The sequence below is a fragment of the Juglans microcarpa x Juglans regia genome, chromosome 1S (assembly GCF_004785595.1).
Source record: "Juglans microcarpa x Juglans regia isolate MS1-56 chromosome 1S, Jm3101_v1.0, whole genome shotgun sequence".
Lineage (NCBI taxonomy): Eukaryota > Viridiplantae > Streptophyta > Magnoliopsida > Fagales > Juglandaceae > Juglans > Juglans microcarpa x Juglans regia.
The window spans coordinates 5,796,566-5,812,873 of NC_054595.1; the positions used below are offsets into that span (position 1 = coordinate 5,796,566).

The 16,308-nt window shown below is 36.1% G+C and overlaps 1 protein-coding gene and 1 long non-coding RNA gene across 5 annotated transcripts; both read right to left on the reverse strand.

Annotated features, from left to right (window-relative positions):
- Positions 1 to 529: 529 nt before the first annotated feature.
- On the reverse strand, positions 530 to 2,843 carry LOC121247628. Its single transcript, XR_005937266.1, has 3 exons — positions 2,667 to 2,843; positions 2,484 to 2,581; positions 530 to 959 (listed from the first exon to the last, which is right to left on the reverse strand). It is a non-coding gene; the product is annotated as an uncharacterized LOC121247628 (long non-coding RNA).
- A 3,174-nt stretch (positions 2,844 to 6,017) lies between these two features.
- On the reverse strand, positions 6,018 to 15,538 carry LOC121247626 (tubulin gamma-1 chain-like). 4 transcript variants are annotated; one of them, XM_041146012.1, is made up of 11 exons: positions 15,269 to 15,536; positions 14,436 to 14,636; positions 10,210 to 10,321; positions 9,364 to 9,764; positions 9,150 to 9,203; positions 8,972 to 9,076; positions 7,530 to 7,604; positions 7,288 to 7,332; positions 6,949 to 7,077; positions 6,486 to 6,590; positions 6,018 to 6,416 (listed from the first exon to the last, which is right to left on the reverse strand). In XM_041146012.1, the coding sequence occupies exons 1-11, from the start codon at positions 15,395 to 15,397 to the stop codon at positions 6,348 to 6,350; spliced, it is 1,425 nt and encodes a 474-aa protein (XP_041001946.1). In that variant the 5' UTR covers positions 15,398 to 15,536; the 3' UTR covers positions 6,018 to 6,347. The 4 variants fall into 4 exon arrangements, 3 of the variants coding, with proteins under 3 accessions (XP_041001946.1, XP_041001947.1, XP_041001948.1); XM_041146013.1 differs by having other exon boundaries at positions 14,436 to 14,700; positions 15,269 to 15,390; XR_005937265.1 differs by having other exon boundaries at positions 6,399 to 6,416; positions 6,933 to 7,077; positions 15,269 to 15,538.
- Positions 15,539 to 16,308: the final 770 nt, after the last annotated feature.

The window sequence follows — 16,308 nt, forward strand, 5'->3', positions numbered from 1 at the left end:
GTTTGCTTCCCTTTTGTTCTCGTTTGCGTTCAAATCTGACATACTTCGTTCTCGACAACGAGGTGGCATCCTGACAAAATAACTTGGATTTTTAATAATCGTTTCAAAAAAAATTATAGAGTTCATATAAACATAATTAATTAGTGGTACTCGTAAAATAAAACATATATATAATACTTCAAAGTTATAAAGGTACCTATAATAAAGAGAAAAGAAGTACGCACAACAATAGTAATGGTGAATCTCCAAAATCTAAACCTTTAACCCCTTCTAACTATATAAGAAGTCTTCGGAATCAAAACAAACCTCAATCAACATGAACTTATCTCATAGATCCGTAAAATCCTACACATCAAAATCATTCCTAAAGTCTGCAAATTCTAAAACTTCCAATATCTACAATATTCAACCTTTTAGTCCACTCCACTATCACATCAAATCTGAAAATGATTTCTTAAAGACTATCTATACTCCGAAATCTCACATACTATAGTCTGCAGAACCTCAAACCTGTCTCTGATACCAAATGTAACGCCCCATACCCGGGTGGGTTGGAGTATTACTACTTGTCACTTATAAAAATATCTCCCAATACATCTAAAAATCTCCAAAGATTTCATAAGTAAAAATCAATCTCATATCTTCTAAATAAACACATTACAAACTCCATAAAGTCATTACTGCTATAATAATAAACCAAGGGTCCACAATCTCCAGGTAGTCATAACATACCAAACTAATAAATCCACAAGTCCTACTAAACCAAAAACATAATTAAATCTCAACATAATAAACTGATACATCTTAAGTCTCAACAGATCCAAATAACATAAAGAACTTCAAATACTCAAGTCAAACCCTTCTACTAACAATGGTACCCTTAGGTACTCGACCTTCTATCTATATCTAGTCAAGCTCCAATTTCTATTCTTGACCCACAGCTGGGTCATCAATATCATCTGAAAAATAATGAAGATAATGGGTGAGTTATCAACAACTAAGTAAGCAGAAAAACTATACTAGTGTGTAAACATGAGCCATTCTTAGAAAGTTTGGTATACAGAAGCAAAACATTTCATTTTCATATGCACATTTCAAAACGTATTATCAGAAAATCAGAACGACTTTTCAATCTTTTTATAATCATAAACCATTTTCATATTCAAGAACGTTTTGGCATAATATAACTAGACATCTTCATCTTTTCATATCATATCGTATCGTATCATATCATATGATATGTTTAACCCTCGTGGTAGGGTTGTGCTATCCCCAGTGGTCAAACCAGACAGTATCATATTGTGAAACTTCCCCTTTTACAATCTTGGAGCCCCGAGTGTGCACACAGAAAAGAACACATAAAAGACCACTTTGTTTCCAAAGTGGGTGCACTCAAATCATATCATATCATGTTGGTACCAACCATATCACATGAATCACTATCATCATATCAAAACCATATTCAGAATCAGAATCAAAACAGATAAGTATGCCAAAAGTTTTTCGTATCCATATCATATCAAACCACGTACTAAACATATTCATATCATTTATATCTGATCATAAACAAACTCAAATCATTTTCATATCATATGTACAAAAATTTCCAGATATCGTATTCGCTCTTTTGCACATTTTAAAAATATGTCAAACATTGTTCATGCCTACACTATTGATGTCAAAAGCATTTATTTTCTCTTTCATACGTATCTCATGAGTGAATGCAAAACATATATTGAGGTTGTTTTTCACATTTTCTTTTTAAAATAACATGCACATTTTTACAAACCAACCTCAGTTCATTTCTTTTTATGCAAATCTAGTATAGGAACTCCGCTTACCCGACTCTTGTAGCGTATTATCTATGCCTTGAAAATGACCTCTATCAGTCTTGTCACTTATTCATAAAATAAAATATATAAATAAAGTATGAAAGACCAATAACACAATTTTGATCTAAAAATTAGATCCAAATTCTAAATCATATTTCAGCAAATTTAACTCAACTCAAGCAGCCGTATAATCACCTGGACAACCCACACTTCAACCCAAAATACCATATACCGATTTCAATATTGACCTATACACCCACTAAAGCCAACATCAAACTCAAATAATCAATATATCAACACCCTCCAATGGCCCCTAACACCAAGCAACCACCAAGAACTCAACCAATTCAACAATAATGTACCTCCAAATAATTTATGCTCCACGCCAACGGCGTATAAAACCCGAATAGTAAACAACTACTACACAATCCCGAGTATCTATTAAATTCATTGCACGTCCCACCCAAATAATCCAAACTCAGAAACCATTCCAACACATGGTTTTCCCTTAGACAAAAAAATTGCCCAAAGAAAACCCACGGACTACACAATATGAAATCATGTCCCAGAAATTTCATTGGCGTGAAATAAAATAACTTGAAGTGAATGAATATGTGTGGGTGAGAGAAACAGAGAATGAGAATGGGTTACCAACGAATGATAATGTCACCAGTGTTGGGCTTCGATGGTTACAAGGCTTCAGGGACTAATGAAAATGCAGCACAAAAATCACACAGCAAAAATCTGCACTGGAGAGAAAGAGAGTGTCAAAGGCCTTGTGTTTCGGAGTCAAGGTGTAAAATGAGAGTGAGAGTGAGAGAGAGAGAGAGATACCTATAGACAAAAGAACACCAAGCAAGAGAGGAAGAGGAGATGAGTCTGTTGAGAGAGCTAAAGTTTTGAGGAGAAAAACCAACCACAAGGGACAAAACTGAACTGCCAAGTGGAGATAATAGAATTAGGGGGGAAGTTTCAGCAAAACAAATGAGAGAAAAGAAATGGGGGGAAACCCTCGGGAGTGGGGGAAGGAAAGGAAAGGGGATGACTAACCTACTAAAACGGTGCCGTTTCAAGGGTCTTCGGGCTGGGCTTCACACATGCATGAACATGTTTTCGACTCTTCATCGCATCGCATCCTTGACATGCATAATTTACATGGCATGGTCCTACATTTCATGATGAAGGTGAGATTGTGGGGGCATTATCAGCCAAGCCTCTCCTTTGTGAGCAACAACTAAAATTGTATTTCACAAACTCTTACAACACCAGAGAGCATTTACATCCAACTTGTTAAAGTTTTACTAACCAAAACTCCATTTTCTTTGTTAATTATTCACTTTTCAAAACACCTCTATGTTTCCAATCAATATTTCATCAGTACTTTGTTTAAGTAAATTTTATTCTCATTGTTTCTAACAATTAATCATGCTTTTGACAACGTCTTTTCCTAATAGTTATGTTTTTTAAAATTTGTTTTGATTAGTTACAAGATTGAAGTTAGAAAAAACTTTATTGGGTTGATTATCTTTTGATCATTATTTCTTATCAGTACCGAAAGATATTCTTAGAAGGGAAATTGAAAGAAAAAAGATCCAAGCATTTTCTTGTGTTTCTTAGATCTTTGGGGTGGCTATGCATGGCTCCTTGAGCTCCTTTGTTGCGGTCTCTAATTATCCTATCTACATAGGAAGTAAGATGTATATATATAGTAATTTTATATATATCCTTAATTTAGATTTAAATCTCATGAGTAATTCTATCTTATTATATATATTCTCTCAATTATATACACACTTATATTGGATTTATTTTGGGAGACCTTCAAAATCTTGGACTAAGTTATGGCATCTTTTAACATGATGCTAACTTGTACCATTTTCTAGAACAAATGTTGGGATCATATTTCAATATCATTGTTGAAATTGCTATCATCTAGGTTAACGATTCATGATCGCTTGTTCCAGTAATAATGAACCACATTACTGTTTAAGCTAGTCAAGAAATCCTTTTCAAAGTATGATAGATAGAGTTCATGACCCCATACGTGGTCAAGAATTTTGGGTAAGTACCACAATCGCTCCCACCACTTTCAGTAGAAGAGGACCAGCTACGGTAGAGAATTTGATCCCCAATTGGGTAGTGTTATTTGCCCAGCTCCATTAATGTATGGAGGCGGCGCAGAAGAGTTTTTTGCAACTTACGAGTCGTAGCAAGATGCCAAAAGATGGAGGAAAAGAACTAAAGCCTACCACAAAGGGGTTCTTCCTTCTGCTTCTCTTAAGAGAATTCTTGGAGCAATTACTCCTGTGAATCACAAGGGAAGCTGAGGCGAAGTTCTTCTCCAATCCGATGCATTGATCAATATTGGTTGAGGAATGTGCTGTGAAATTTATGGGATTTCAAGATTCACCCTATATCTTGATTCCTACGGAAGGATAGAAGACATCGAGGCTTTAACATTAGCTGAACTCAAAGATAGAGGATAAACTCGTAAAACAAGCAACTATTGTTGAGAGAAACATGCAAAAGGAAGCGATCTATGACACAGCAATTATAAGGATATGAGAAAAGCAAGGCTCCATGGAGGCAAGGGGGTAGGTACCATGCCCGAATTTTTGAGAAGTTGAGCTCACTGTGCCCAAAAGCAATAGGGTACATACTGAGAAGTCATGTTAATATAAAAATAAGTAAAAAATTTGGCTATTGATGTCAAAAGCCATGACACTACTACTACCATCGAGATTGCAGCGTGGCCATAGATTTGAATCAACCATGTTGGAGTACTCAACTGCCCTGTGGTAGAGTTTGCCATATACCATCGCGGCAACACCATCCTGAATCATGCTTTTGCTCTCACCTCCAATCGACAAAGTCATAAGAGTCAGTTGACGTGGCACATACCATACCAATATGTTATATAGTTAAGCTACTTGATTATGGAGCTATACATTCTTTTATATCTTGTGCACAAGTTATTATTCTCTATGGACATAAGACCAAACCTTTGAAGAAATGTTTGTGTAACTACTCCAGCAAGGGGTTCTACGCTATAAGAGCCTCATAGAATACTGCTTTTAAAAAATATCTTACCAGAACTTGAACTTGAATCTGTTCATATACAACATGGAAGGATTCAACGTCATTGGGTATGGACTGGTCATCGACCAACCATACTACAACCGAATGTTGTACAAACGATGACAGAAGCTAATTAATTCACCGAAGCAATAAAACTATTTTTCTCTTATGAATTAAGCTTGCATTAAACTAACAATTAGGATACCAAAGGAGTGGGTGGGAAGCCCCAACAAGACACCTGTGATAATTGAACTAATGAAAACAACTCTTTGCCCTGGAAATAACCAATACGACCTGTCTTGGGAGATATGGCTGCCACAAAGCCGTCAAGCTTAAGATATTGTCATCACATACTAAAAAAAATGAATACCCTATATTAATTTATTGTTTCCATATTAAAACAGGCACAAAACCCCCATAACATGCAATGATATGCACATTGTGTGGTAAAGAAACTAGGTCTGCAATATTGACCAGTAGCATTATACTACTTATCCCCAAAACTCCAAGACCGTATATACTTTACACCCACAGAAGCAATGCATCTGCCTAAGACTTAGGAGACTTGGGGCAGAAAGGGGGTTAGTGCATCTCACCTGGATTTCCATAGATTGCAGGAACATCAACCAACATAGTTAGTATGGCAAACTTATCATGGTTACATTGTAAATTTTCAGGCCTAAATGATAATTTGCAAAATTGATCAAATGATGCCCAGAAAATCATTAAAAGTCACACTAAGGGGAAAGAACTCATTGACAAATAATCAACTTAAAAGTCTCTCCCCACGTTCTTTTGGCCCAGCATTATAGAAAGGTGAGGCCAGTCACCTTCTGATTGCAACAAAAGGCGATCTAGGTCAACAAGATAACTGATAACTACACTAAACAACGGGGACAAACAAAAAAACACTAAAACCGCTGGGCCAAAAATAATTTCAAGGGAAGGTGAATGTGCTTCATAATAAAATGATTCGTGGATTAAAAAGTCAGACACTCTCATTTTTAGCTAAATTAAACTCCACACCCTAGTAGAGGAACAAAAGCTCCAAGAAAAGAGCACTTGCAGCTGTTCAAATGGTTATTCTTACATCTTAAGAGGACAAAGTTAATTCCTGCTAACTTGTTTCTATGAAATTATTGACAGTTTACACGAGAAAGAGTTTATGAAGTTGTTTGAAAGCTGGGTTCATTAGACAGCATTTCAATACTAAAGAAAGAACAAAACTTTGCAATGCAAAAGGGCATGGTCCGAAGATCAGAAAACAGAACCTCTTGGAATGATCATGAAGATATCTACCATGCACTGGTGGATGGATGTTTCAGGTCAAAGCATAAGCCCTTAGATTCAACATGATTACTTGATGCGTATCAGGAAAGGTAGCTATGATAACCAGAAATTTCATGGCAGCTACAGATAATAGCTTACTTGGCGTGTTCAAGCAGCTAACTTAGGATCCACTGTTCCAGTTGAATTGCCTTCTCCCGTCAGAACGTGGTCTGGATCCTGCACATAAAATACACATGGGTGAAACGCATTTAACAAACAATAGGAGTTAAGATAGTTGGAATCTACCTCCATTCCCCATTTAATGTAATCTGGGGATTCACAGGCCTTATATTCATCAACCAAACTCTCAATTATGTCTCTTGATTCGTCAAATTCTGAAAGGTCATTGTCCTGTACAAGTTTAAAATTATATTTAAATAAGACCCAAATGTAATATCAGAACTCAACAAAGTTGACAGTCTCAAAGCATTTTCTAATTTATCACCAACATTACTCTCTCTTTAGAAAAGGCTTATGTAAAAAATTAATGCGCTTATTGCTCGACTGTTTAGGAAGTTCATTGATAACAGTAGATAAGATATATCGGGAATCCAATAATAATATATTCATGAAATTAATAAAGCCTACCCAAGCATTGCAATGCACAAACGATAGAAAGAACACACATGAAAATTTTAACTGGTGCAGTGTCCATGACAGACATTTATTCTGAATTGAAACTACTGAACTTACAATGATGGCAACTTACAGCGAACATTGGGAATTTCCGGTAGTTGTCAAGAAATGCTTGCTTCTTTCTTAACTTCTCATACTGACTCAAACACTTGCTGAAAAGGTGCCTGATACTAGTATGGCTAGCTAGCATAAGACCACTGACCTAACAAATACAAAGCATACCAACCTTATTGCTCATCTCAATACTTCTTTTCAATTATCACTTGAATTTAAAAGATAACAGGGAGGCCTGTTTTCAAAACTGTTTAAATCAACACTAATGGACATGTAAATTCCTGAAAAAATTTTGAAGAACAGACATTGACAGAGAAAAAAAAAAAAAAAAAAAAACAAACAGAACAAGGAATCTTACCCTGTGAGCAGTTTGAACATATGGAGACTTTCTAGACAGAGCAACCTACCAAGAAAAAAAAGAGATAAATGATTGTATAACTAAGTTCAAAAGAAGGGTTTAAGCGTCAGAAGTAATTGTTTCTAATCTGGAAAGAAACCTTTCTCATGTATACTCCTTGCGTACTTGGGCTTTGCCAATTCTTATGAATAAAATTTCTTGATTACCGATAAAATAAAATAAAATAAAATCTGGAAAGAAACCTGAATGCTTGCAGGGCCCCACTCAATGAAGTTGACAAGCTTTCTTTCGCGTATCCTCTGCAAACTCTCGTGAACCTGATCACAGAGAAGGCAAATAACAAGAAGTGGCATTATTGAAAATCATCCCCATAAATTTTCCATTTAGAGAGTCCTGATAGCTTAACATATTTCCAAGGTCACAACCACAAAATTAAAGAATATCAAGCAGCTTAACCCCCTTCGCCTTTATTTTTTTGTGGTGAAACTATGAATTTAGTCCTCCTTTCTAAAATTAAATTGAAATTTTGAAAAATAGAATTTATTTAATAAAAAATTTTCATTAGTGGAATATTAGAGCATCATTTCTTAAAAAAAAATTCAAAACCAAAACAAAGTTTTTGAAATTTTTTCTCCTATAAAAAATTTTTGTTTTTTGTTTTTAAATTTTAAGATTATTGATGTCCTGCTGGAAATGCTAAATTTTCAGTCTCATCTTATTACAGATTTTTGTCAAGTCATAGTAGTTGTGTTTTTCCTTGGAAAAGTATATGGAAAGTAAAAGTTCCCAGTAAGGTTGCTTTTTTCTGTTGAGTGGCTTCTTTGGGTAAAGTATTGACTACTGATAATCTTAGAAGGAGAGGTCTGTTTTTAGCTGATTGGTGTGTCATGTGTAAAAGGGCAGGAGAATTTGTAAATCATTTTTTTCTTCAGTGTGAAGTGTCAAGATTCTTGTACTGAGGTTTTGAGTTGGACAGGTTTACATTGGGTAATGCCTAGAGAAGTGGTGGATTTATTGGAAGGGTGGAAGGGTTTGAAGGGCCGTAAGAGGGTGGTGAGAGTTTGGAAGATGATACCTCTGTCTTATGTGGTGCATATGGATTGAAAGAAATGGGAGATGCTTTGAAGATAAAGAGCGCTCATTGGGAGACCTTAGGGATTTCTTTTTGAGTACTTTGAGTTCTTGGGTTAAAGTGTTTGTAATGGAGGATAATTTTCTGCACTTGTTTTAGTTTTCTGGCATGTAGTTTCTTTTCGTTTGTGGAAGTTGTAGGTGTTTCCTTTGTATACGTCCTGTGTACTTGGGCTTATGCCTATTTCTTGAATAAATTATTACTTATCAAAAAAAAGATTATTGATGTAGTCTAAGAAGGATTGATCTGTTTGGTATGAAATGGTTGCATCTCCACCTAGAAATAACACAACCTTTAAAAAAGGAGGAAAAGTAGTAAGCCGTAGTGTACTGAACTAAGAGAATGTGGGCCATACGATACTCTAGATACGGATATGAGAACATTTACACTTGAACTCTGATCTTAATAAACTATTACATTATTTATGGCCAAAAGTCACAATGAAAATGAGTCCTAAGTATATTCCATCCAATAAAAACAAAATGCCAGCTTCTCAATACAATTACCCATATAGGAATTCCTAGCTTCTCATATAGGAATTGTGAATATTACCTGAGTAGGGTCAACTTCCCCTTGAATGATATTCAATATTGATATATATTTTGCTTGACTGGCCTCTTTTGTACGAGCATATGAGGAAACCATAATATTTTTAGCCTGCAGAAAAGATATACGTCAAAAGACTGCCAAACCCTGCATGGATGCAAAAATTATACGCAAAGATTCTTGCCTGCAAAAGTCTTCTCATAACATCAAGCACGGTGGTTTTGCGAATCAAGTTAGCCTATTAAACATAGAGTTGCATCAGATTCAGATAAAGTACCTCTTTAGAAGCATAACACGCCCAATTCAAAAATTCCCAGCAATATGATACGGCAAAATTATCAAAGAGAGAGGAAGAGAACAAGATGAAAAGATAAATGGCATGCATATGTGAATTTTACCTGGCGCTCCACTGTAAGTGGTGTATATCCTGTCATTAGAAAGTGGCATCTTGGGGTCGGAATTAAAGAAGCAAGAAGGCCAACCAAGTCATTGTTCATATAGCCTGGATATCGCAGAGTGGTTGTGCTGGCAGACATTACAGTGGAAACCAAAGAATTCGTCTGAGCAAAGGTAGGATTTGATAAATGAAGACGTTCCACACAAATTCTATTCAATGCAGTATTATCAAGAACAACAACGCAATCAGCATTTAATGTCAGTCGCTGGAGTGTCAAAAGTGAGTTGTAGGGCTGGACCACCACATCACTTGTCTCCATCTGGTTAGGAAATACACTATATGTCTGAACCAGTTTTTTGCTGTAGCGATCATTAAGAGTTTCCAGCAAATATGAACCCATACCTGCATTATTTCAATTGAGAGCACTCAATAAATGCACAAAGAAGGGAGCACTTTAAGAAGTAATGTGCATACCATCATGCAAATACTACAAAGCATGAAGGGCAAGGGCAAAGGATCCAGGTCATTGAGGCAAAATTTTGACTAGATGATTATAATGATAACCAAGGTAGCAATTGAGTTCATTTTTTATACAACTTTAAGATGCTAAGAGCAATCTGAATTTAGTTCAACTTCAGCACAAACAACGAGGTGCTTAGTTCACTCTATACACCAGAATTATATATCAGTTGTGCTCTCCAATGAACCCAATACCAAAGAGTAAATTATCATATTTACATTAACTAATCAGCAACGTAATGATAAGGAAGATGTACAGAACATTTGGTTTATGTAAGAGCCGTAAAGACAGAGAAGTAAGAACCGTAAAGACAGAGAAGTAAAGAACCTGAGCCTGTTCCTCCAGCAATAGAGTGGCATAAAACAAAACCCTCAAGACTATCACTCCCATCTGCTTCTCTATCAATCATGTCCATTATATCCTCTTCAACACCCTTCCCCTAATCAGAAATTAACCACCATATGAACAATATGAAAATCAGACCATCAAGCACTATACATGCCAGTGAAATCTTAATTTTTAAGCCTATAATCGGAACTACTTGTGATCTTTCTTGCAAACTCCAAATAATGATTCTCTAAATAGTGGAAGTATGACTCATCAGAAATTCTCACGATAAAACATTAATTGCATGTATGAACGTGTGAAACACCCCAATAGCGAAGAATCTTTTGTTTAATAGAAACACTTAGCGAGCGATCAGGGCATTATCGGAACACTGTGGCCATGGAAGAGTTCTCTGAGTTCATTTTTTATCTGGATCTCATGGATCTCCCCCTGGTAGGGGGAGAGTACACTTGGTCAAATGGTCGAGTGTGGTCGAAATTGGATAGATTCCTCGTCTCTCCTGCGTGGGAAGTCCACTATCCGGAAGTTAGTCAGAAACAGTTAGCCTGAATAGCTTAGATCATTTTCCTATATTACTAGATTGTGGGGGCATTCACAGGGGTTGCCGATACTTCAAGTTCGAAAACATGTGGGTAACATCGGATGGGTTTGTAGAGATGGTGCGTGCTTGGTGGTCATCGTATCAATTTATTGGTACTCCAATTTTTATTCTTGCAAGCAAGTTTAAGGCATTGAAACAAGACCTGAAGAAGTGGAACTTGGAAGTTTTTGGCCACATCAATGACCAGAAATCAACACTGTTGGAGGAATTGCAGGAGTTAGAGGGCAAGGAAATATCGGGAGATAATTCAGAGGAGGTGTTATTGAGGAAAGACACAATTGTGGCAGATTTGGAGAGGGTTTTGTTGTCGGAAGAGATTTCATGGCGCCAAAAATCCAGGGCCCTTTGGTTGAAAGAATGTGATAAGTGTACAAAGTTCTTTCATAAAGTGGCTAATTCACATCGGCGCAACAACGCTATTGAGTCGCTACATTCAGACTCTCAGGTGCTATCTTCTCCCCCTGAGCTTGATAACCATATTGTGCACTATTATGAGACCCTTCTCTCAGAAACGGCTTCTTGGAGGCCAAAGCTTGATGCCTTGTCTTTTGAAGCAATTGACTCTCAGAGTGTGAGTGTTTTGGAGAGACCTTTTGATGAAGAAGAGATCTACAAGATTATCTCTGGGATAGCTAAGGATAAAGCTCCAGGCCCGGATAGTTTTTCTATGGGTTTCTTTCAAACTTGTTAGAACATAGTGAAAGGTGATGTCATGCAGGTCTTTAGTGAATTTCTCTCTTTTCAAAAGTTGAAAATCCCCTTAATGCGACGTTCTTTGCTCTCATTCCTAAGAAACATGGGGCTTCGATTATTGAGAATTTTCACCCTATAAGTCTGGTTAGTGGTGTTTACAAGATTATTTCGAAGGTTCTAGCCAACATGTTAAGCCCTGTGCTAGAACATATTATCTCCAAGTCTCAGAACGCATTTATCCGTAGGAGACAAATTCTTAATTCGGTGCTTATTGTAAATGAATGCTTGGATCATAGACTGCGGGAAGGAGGTTCAGCTATTCTTTGCAAGTTTGACATGAAAAAAGCGTATGATCATGTGAACTGAGAATTCCTCTTATACCTACTTGGGAGGTGTGGCTTTGGGGATAGGTGGATTTTCTGGATGCGTCATTGTATTTCAACCGCCCGGTTCTCAATTCTAGTTAATGGTACACCGGCTGGTTTTTTTTATAGTTCCCCAGGTTTACAGCAGGGAGATCCTCTTTCTCCTCTTTTGTTTATTATAGTTATGGAAGCTTTAAGTTAGATGGTGCAGGCCACTGTTGGTGGAGGTTTCTTATCTAGTTTTCAAGTGGGCATTGGATCTGATGGCCCTATTACCATTTCACACCTTCTTTTTGTAGATGACACCTTAGTCTTTTGTGAAGCTAATAATAGCCAGATCCAAACCTTATAAACATTGTTACTTTGCTTTGAAGCAGTGTCAGGGCTTAAAGTGAATCTTGGTAAGTCCGAGATGGTTCTGGTGGGAGCGGTCTCAAGTATCCTTAACTTAGCAAGCCTTTTGGATTGTAAGGTGTCTTATTTACCAATGAAATATTTGGGTCTTCCTTTGGGTGCAACTTTCAAGGCTAGAGCTATATGGGATGGGGTGATGGAAAAGATAGAAAAAATGTTGACTAGTTGGAAACGGGTGTATTTATCGAAAGTGGGTCATCTCACTCTTATCAAGAGTACCTTTACTAACTTCCCTGCATATTTCTTATCTCTGTTTCTTATGCCTACAGGGGTGATGAATAGGATCGAGAAACTCTTTAAGGCATTCTTATGGGGGGTTTGGGGGAGGAGAAAAAGTTTCATTTGGTTAGTTGGAAGACAATATCTACCCCAATTGCATATGGGGGGTTGGGAGTGTGTAATTTGAAAACTTTTAATAAAGCTTTATTGGGGAAATGGCTATGGAGATATCACTCAGAGGGAGGATCATTGTGGAAGGAGATTATAGATGCTACATAAGGTGCTACTTGGGGTGGTCGGTGTTCCAATAAAATGAGAGGGGGATATGGTATGGGTTTATGGAAGTTTATAAGGAAGGGTTGGCCTTACTTCAAAAAACAGATTCGTTTTGTAGCCGGTGAGGGCAATTGTATCAATTTTTGGCGGGACGTGTGGTATGGTGAGCACACATTGGAAAGGGCTTTTCCGACTCTCTATCGTGTTGCAGCTAATAGGGAGGCTTCAGTGGCGAATATGTGGTTATTTGTTCATGATTCTCTTTAGTGGAATATTCTTTTTAATAGGGATTTTCATGATTGAGAACTATCCATTGTCTCATATTTTTTCAATCTACTATATTCCATGGGGAATCTTCTAGCATAGTGTGATAGTTTGAAGTGGAGGTCTAATAATCACAAAAAATGTACAGTTAAGGCATATTATAACATTTTGGTTACACAGGTCCATAATCCGTTCCCTTGGAAGAATATTTAGAGGTCTCGTATGCCTTCTAAAGTAGCATTTTTTGTATGGAACGCCACTCTTGGGAAGATTTTGACCACGAACAATCTGCGGAAGAGAGGATGTGTAGTAATGGATTAGTGCTGCATGTGTAAAAAGAATAGAGAATCTGTGGACCATCTCTTACTACATTGTGAGGTAACAAGGTTGTTGTGGGATGAAATCTTCCAAAGGGGTTGATGTTGTTTGGGTTATGCCTTTGAGGGTGGTGGAATTGTTGGGTTGTTGGAGGAAGATGCAAGGCTGTCAGCAAGTGGCAACAATGTGGAAGATGATCCCATTGTACATCATGTGGTGTATTTAGACAGAAAGGAATGCATGCAACTTTGAAGATAAGGAATGCACAATAATTGAGCTGGAGAATTTATTTCCTGACACCTTAATGCTTTGGTTTTTCGCTATTGTATTAAACGAGGATAATGTCCATAATTTCTTGTATTTAATTTATCGTCCTTAGAATGTTTTTAGGTGTTCTTCTGTATACTTCCTGTGTACATCGGCTATGCCTATTTCATTCATATCAATAATATTATTTTTTACTTATAAAAAAGAAAAAGAAAAATAGAAACACTTAACTAATAATCTGATACTGAACCATATATTGGTATTGAGTCAGAATATTGAAGGATTTAACATATATCTTTATTAACAGATTTCACACATTCCTGCTTTAGCCAGTTTCAAAACCACCAAAAAAGCGCATTTTTTTTTCAACACCGCAAGAACTTAAGTCAATTAACATGCAACCATATTAGAGCTGGATTGGTAGCATGGACGGTACACATTCAAGAAGAAAATGAACCAATATGCAAATATCCAATCACCTAAGAGTAAGGCCTGGTTTGGATACTAAAACAACCTCAACTCATCTTATCTTATCTCGTCTAATAATTACAACTTTCTCAAACGTCAAACAAAATACAATAAACAATTCAACTTTTTTTAAATCCCAAAACAAAAATAATATTAAAAAATAATATTTTATTCAACTTTCATCTCATCTCGTCTCACCTCATCTCATTTCATCTCATCTCAACTCACTATCCAGACCAGGCCTAAGCTTTGAGTACACTAAGCCGTCATAATATTGGCTCAGTATCTAAAGAGACTGTCATGGAAAAAAAATAACAAACCTGATGATAACCACTGGCCCAATTATTTCCTGCGCCTCCTCCATGATCTGAAAGAAAGACGTTCTCGTGATTGTAGAGGTTTCTATATTCGCTATTTTGGATTCCATTAATTACCCTGGGCTCCAGGTCAATCAGCAAAGCCCGTGGGATGTAGTGCTGATCATCAGCTTGATAGAAAAATACATCTTTCCGGTCCCCTCCCTGTGGCATCTCTAACTCAGTAAATAATTATAAAATTTAAGTCCATTAGTAGAATAAATAATACCTGTTGACAATAAAAATCCTTTGGTCAACACTGAACAAGGTTGTACAGTTACAATTTACCAATACAACTAATTCGGCATTACCTTGATGATAAAGTAGGAATAAAAAAAAATGAAAACTTGCATCCAAGTATGCAAATTAAAATTTCATCTGAACCTAAAACACACACAGAGCTTATTTTGAAGTGGAGTTTAAATTAAATTCCTCCAATCTTCCTCAGTTTTTATTTGGCAACCAAATGTGGGCAATTTACCAAAGAAAACTAACCACATGCAAGAAAAAATCAAATAGGGACAAATAAATATGTAAGAAAGAATAGAGAAAATCAATGTAAGCTTTTCCTTGTTTACACAATAAAACAAAACTAGCCGTCTCATTACCCTAACAAGCCTGCTTTAGGCAATTTTACTTCCATTTCCTCTCTCATTTACAATAAAAATACATACTCGTACACATCATCTCCAACTCAAACACATGAATAGATACATACACATGATTTATGCCACTTAATTAAAATATCTCTAATTTGATTAAATACAAATGGAAAAGGTACGAATGTGGAGAAGGACCTGAGTGGAAAAATCTTCGAGAATGCCTTCCTTGCTGATCCCGTGCTCGAGGCAGAGCTGCTTCCAGAACTCCATGCCGATCTGGTTCCCGCATTGTCCAACCTGGAGGGTGATGATCTCCCTTGGCATTGTTTTCCCTCTTCTTCCCCTTTTCTCAGGAAACTAATTAATTTGGGTTCTGGATCAGACCAGAAAGAGAGAGAAGCGGGACCTTCTCTGGCGCGGGGAGATTTTTTAAAGGAGAAGATCAGCAAGGAGAGATGTTGAGATGAGTTAAAAGTTGTAAATAATAATATTTTGTGAGTTTGATTAAGATGGGTTTTCTTTTATATGTTTAACTTTTTTAAGTAAAAATGTATAAATTAAGTTAAAATGTGTTTAACTTTTTTTATGAAAATTGAGAAAGTGGTAGGTGTCATCAATGATTGGTTTAAGATGAGCTCAACAATCAAACACAATCTCAAACTGACACTAGTGAAACTATATTTTTTTAAATATTTTTTTTAAAAATAAAAAATATATCACTTCCTTAATAGTCAATTCTTTAATCATTAAAAAAATAAAAAATAAAATAAAATACCAAGCGATAATTTTAGGGGCAAACTCATGGATCAAGGGTCATTTTCTTTTAAAATTAAGATCAATTCTATTTTTCTATTAAATTTTCTTTATATATATATATATATATATATATATATAAGGGTGAGGGTTCGAATCTAATTCTCCTATTTGGAGACAAGTTTCATTTGGTCCAAAAGATTTTGGTATTTTTCCATTAAAACTAGAGAATATTGTTACTCGTCATTTTTTTCCTTTTGCAGTTTATTAACGTGGCAATTTTATGATTAGAAAATTATTTATTATTTATTGCAATTATATAATTATTTCATGCCGCGTAACAAATGGTGAAAGAATAATATTTAAGAAGATGATTAATAAAGTTGTAAATAGTCTTCTCTCTCTCGACTCTCTAAAGGAACTAGAAGAGAAGGAAAATATATCTTTGTTCTAAAATAAAGGTAGACGACCGTATTCAAGCA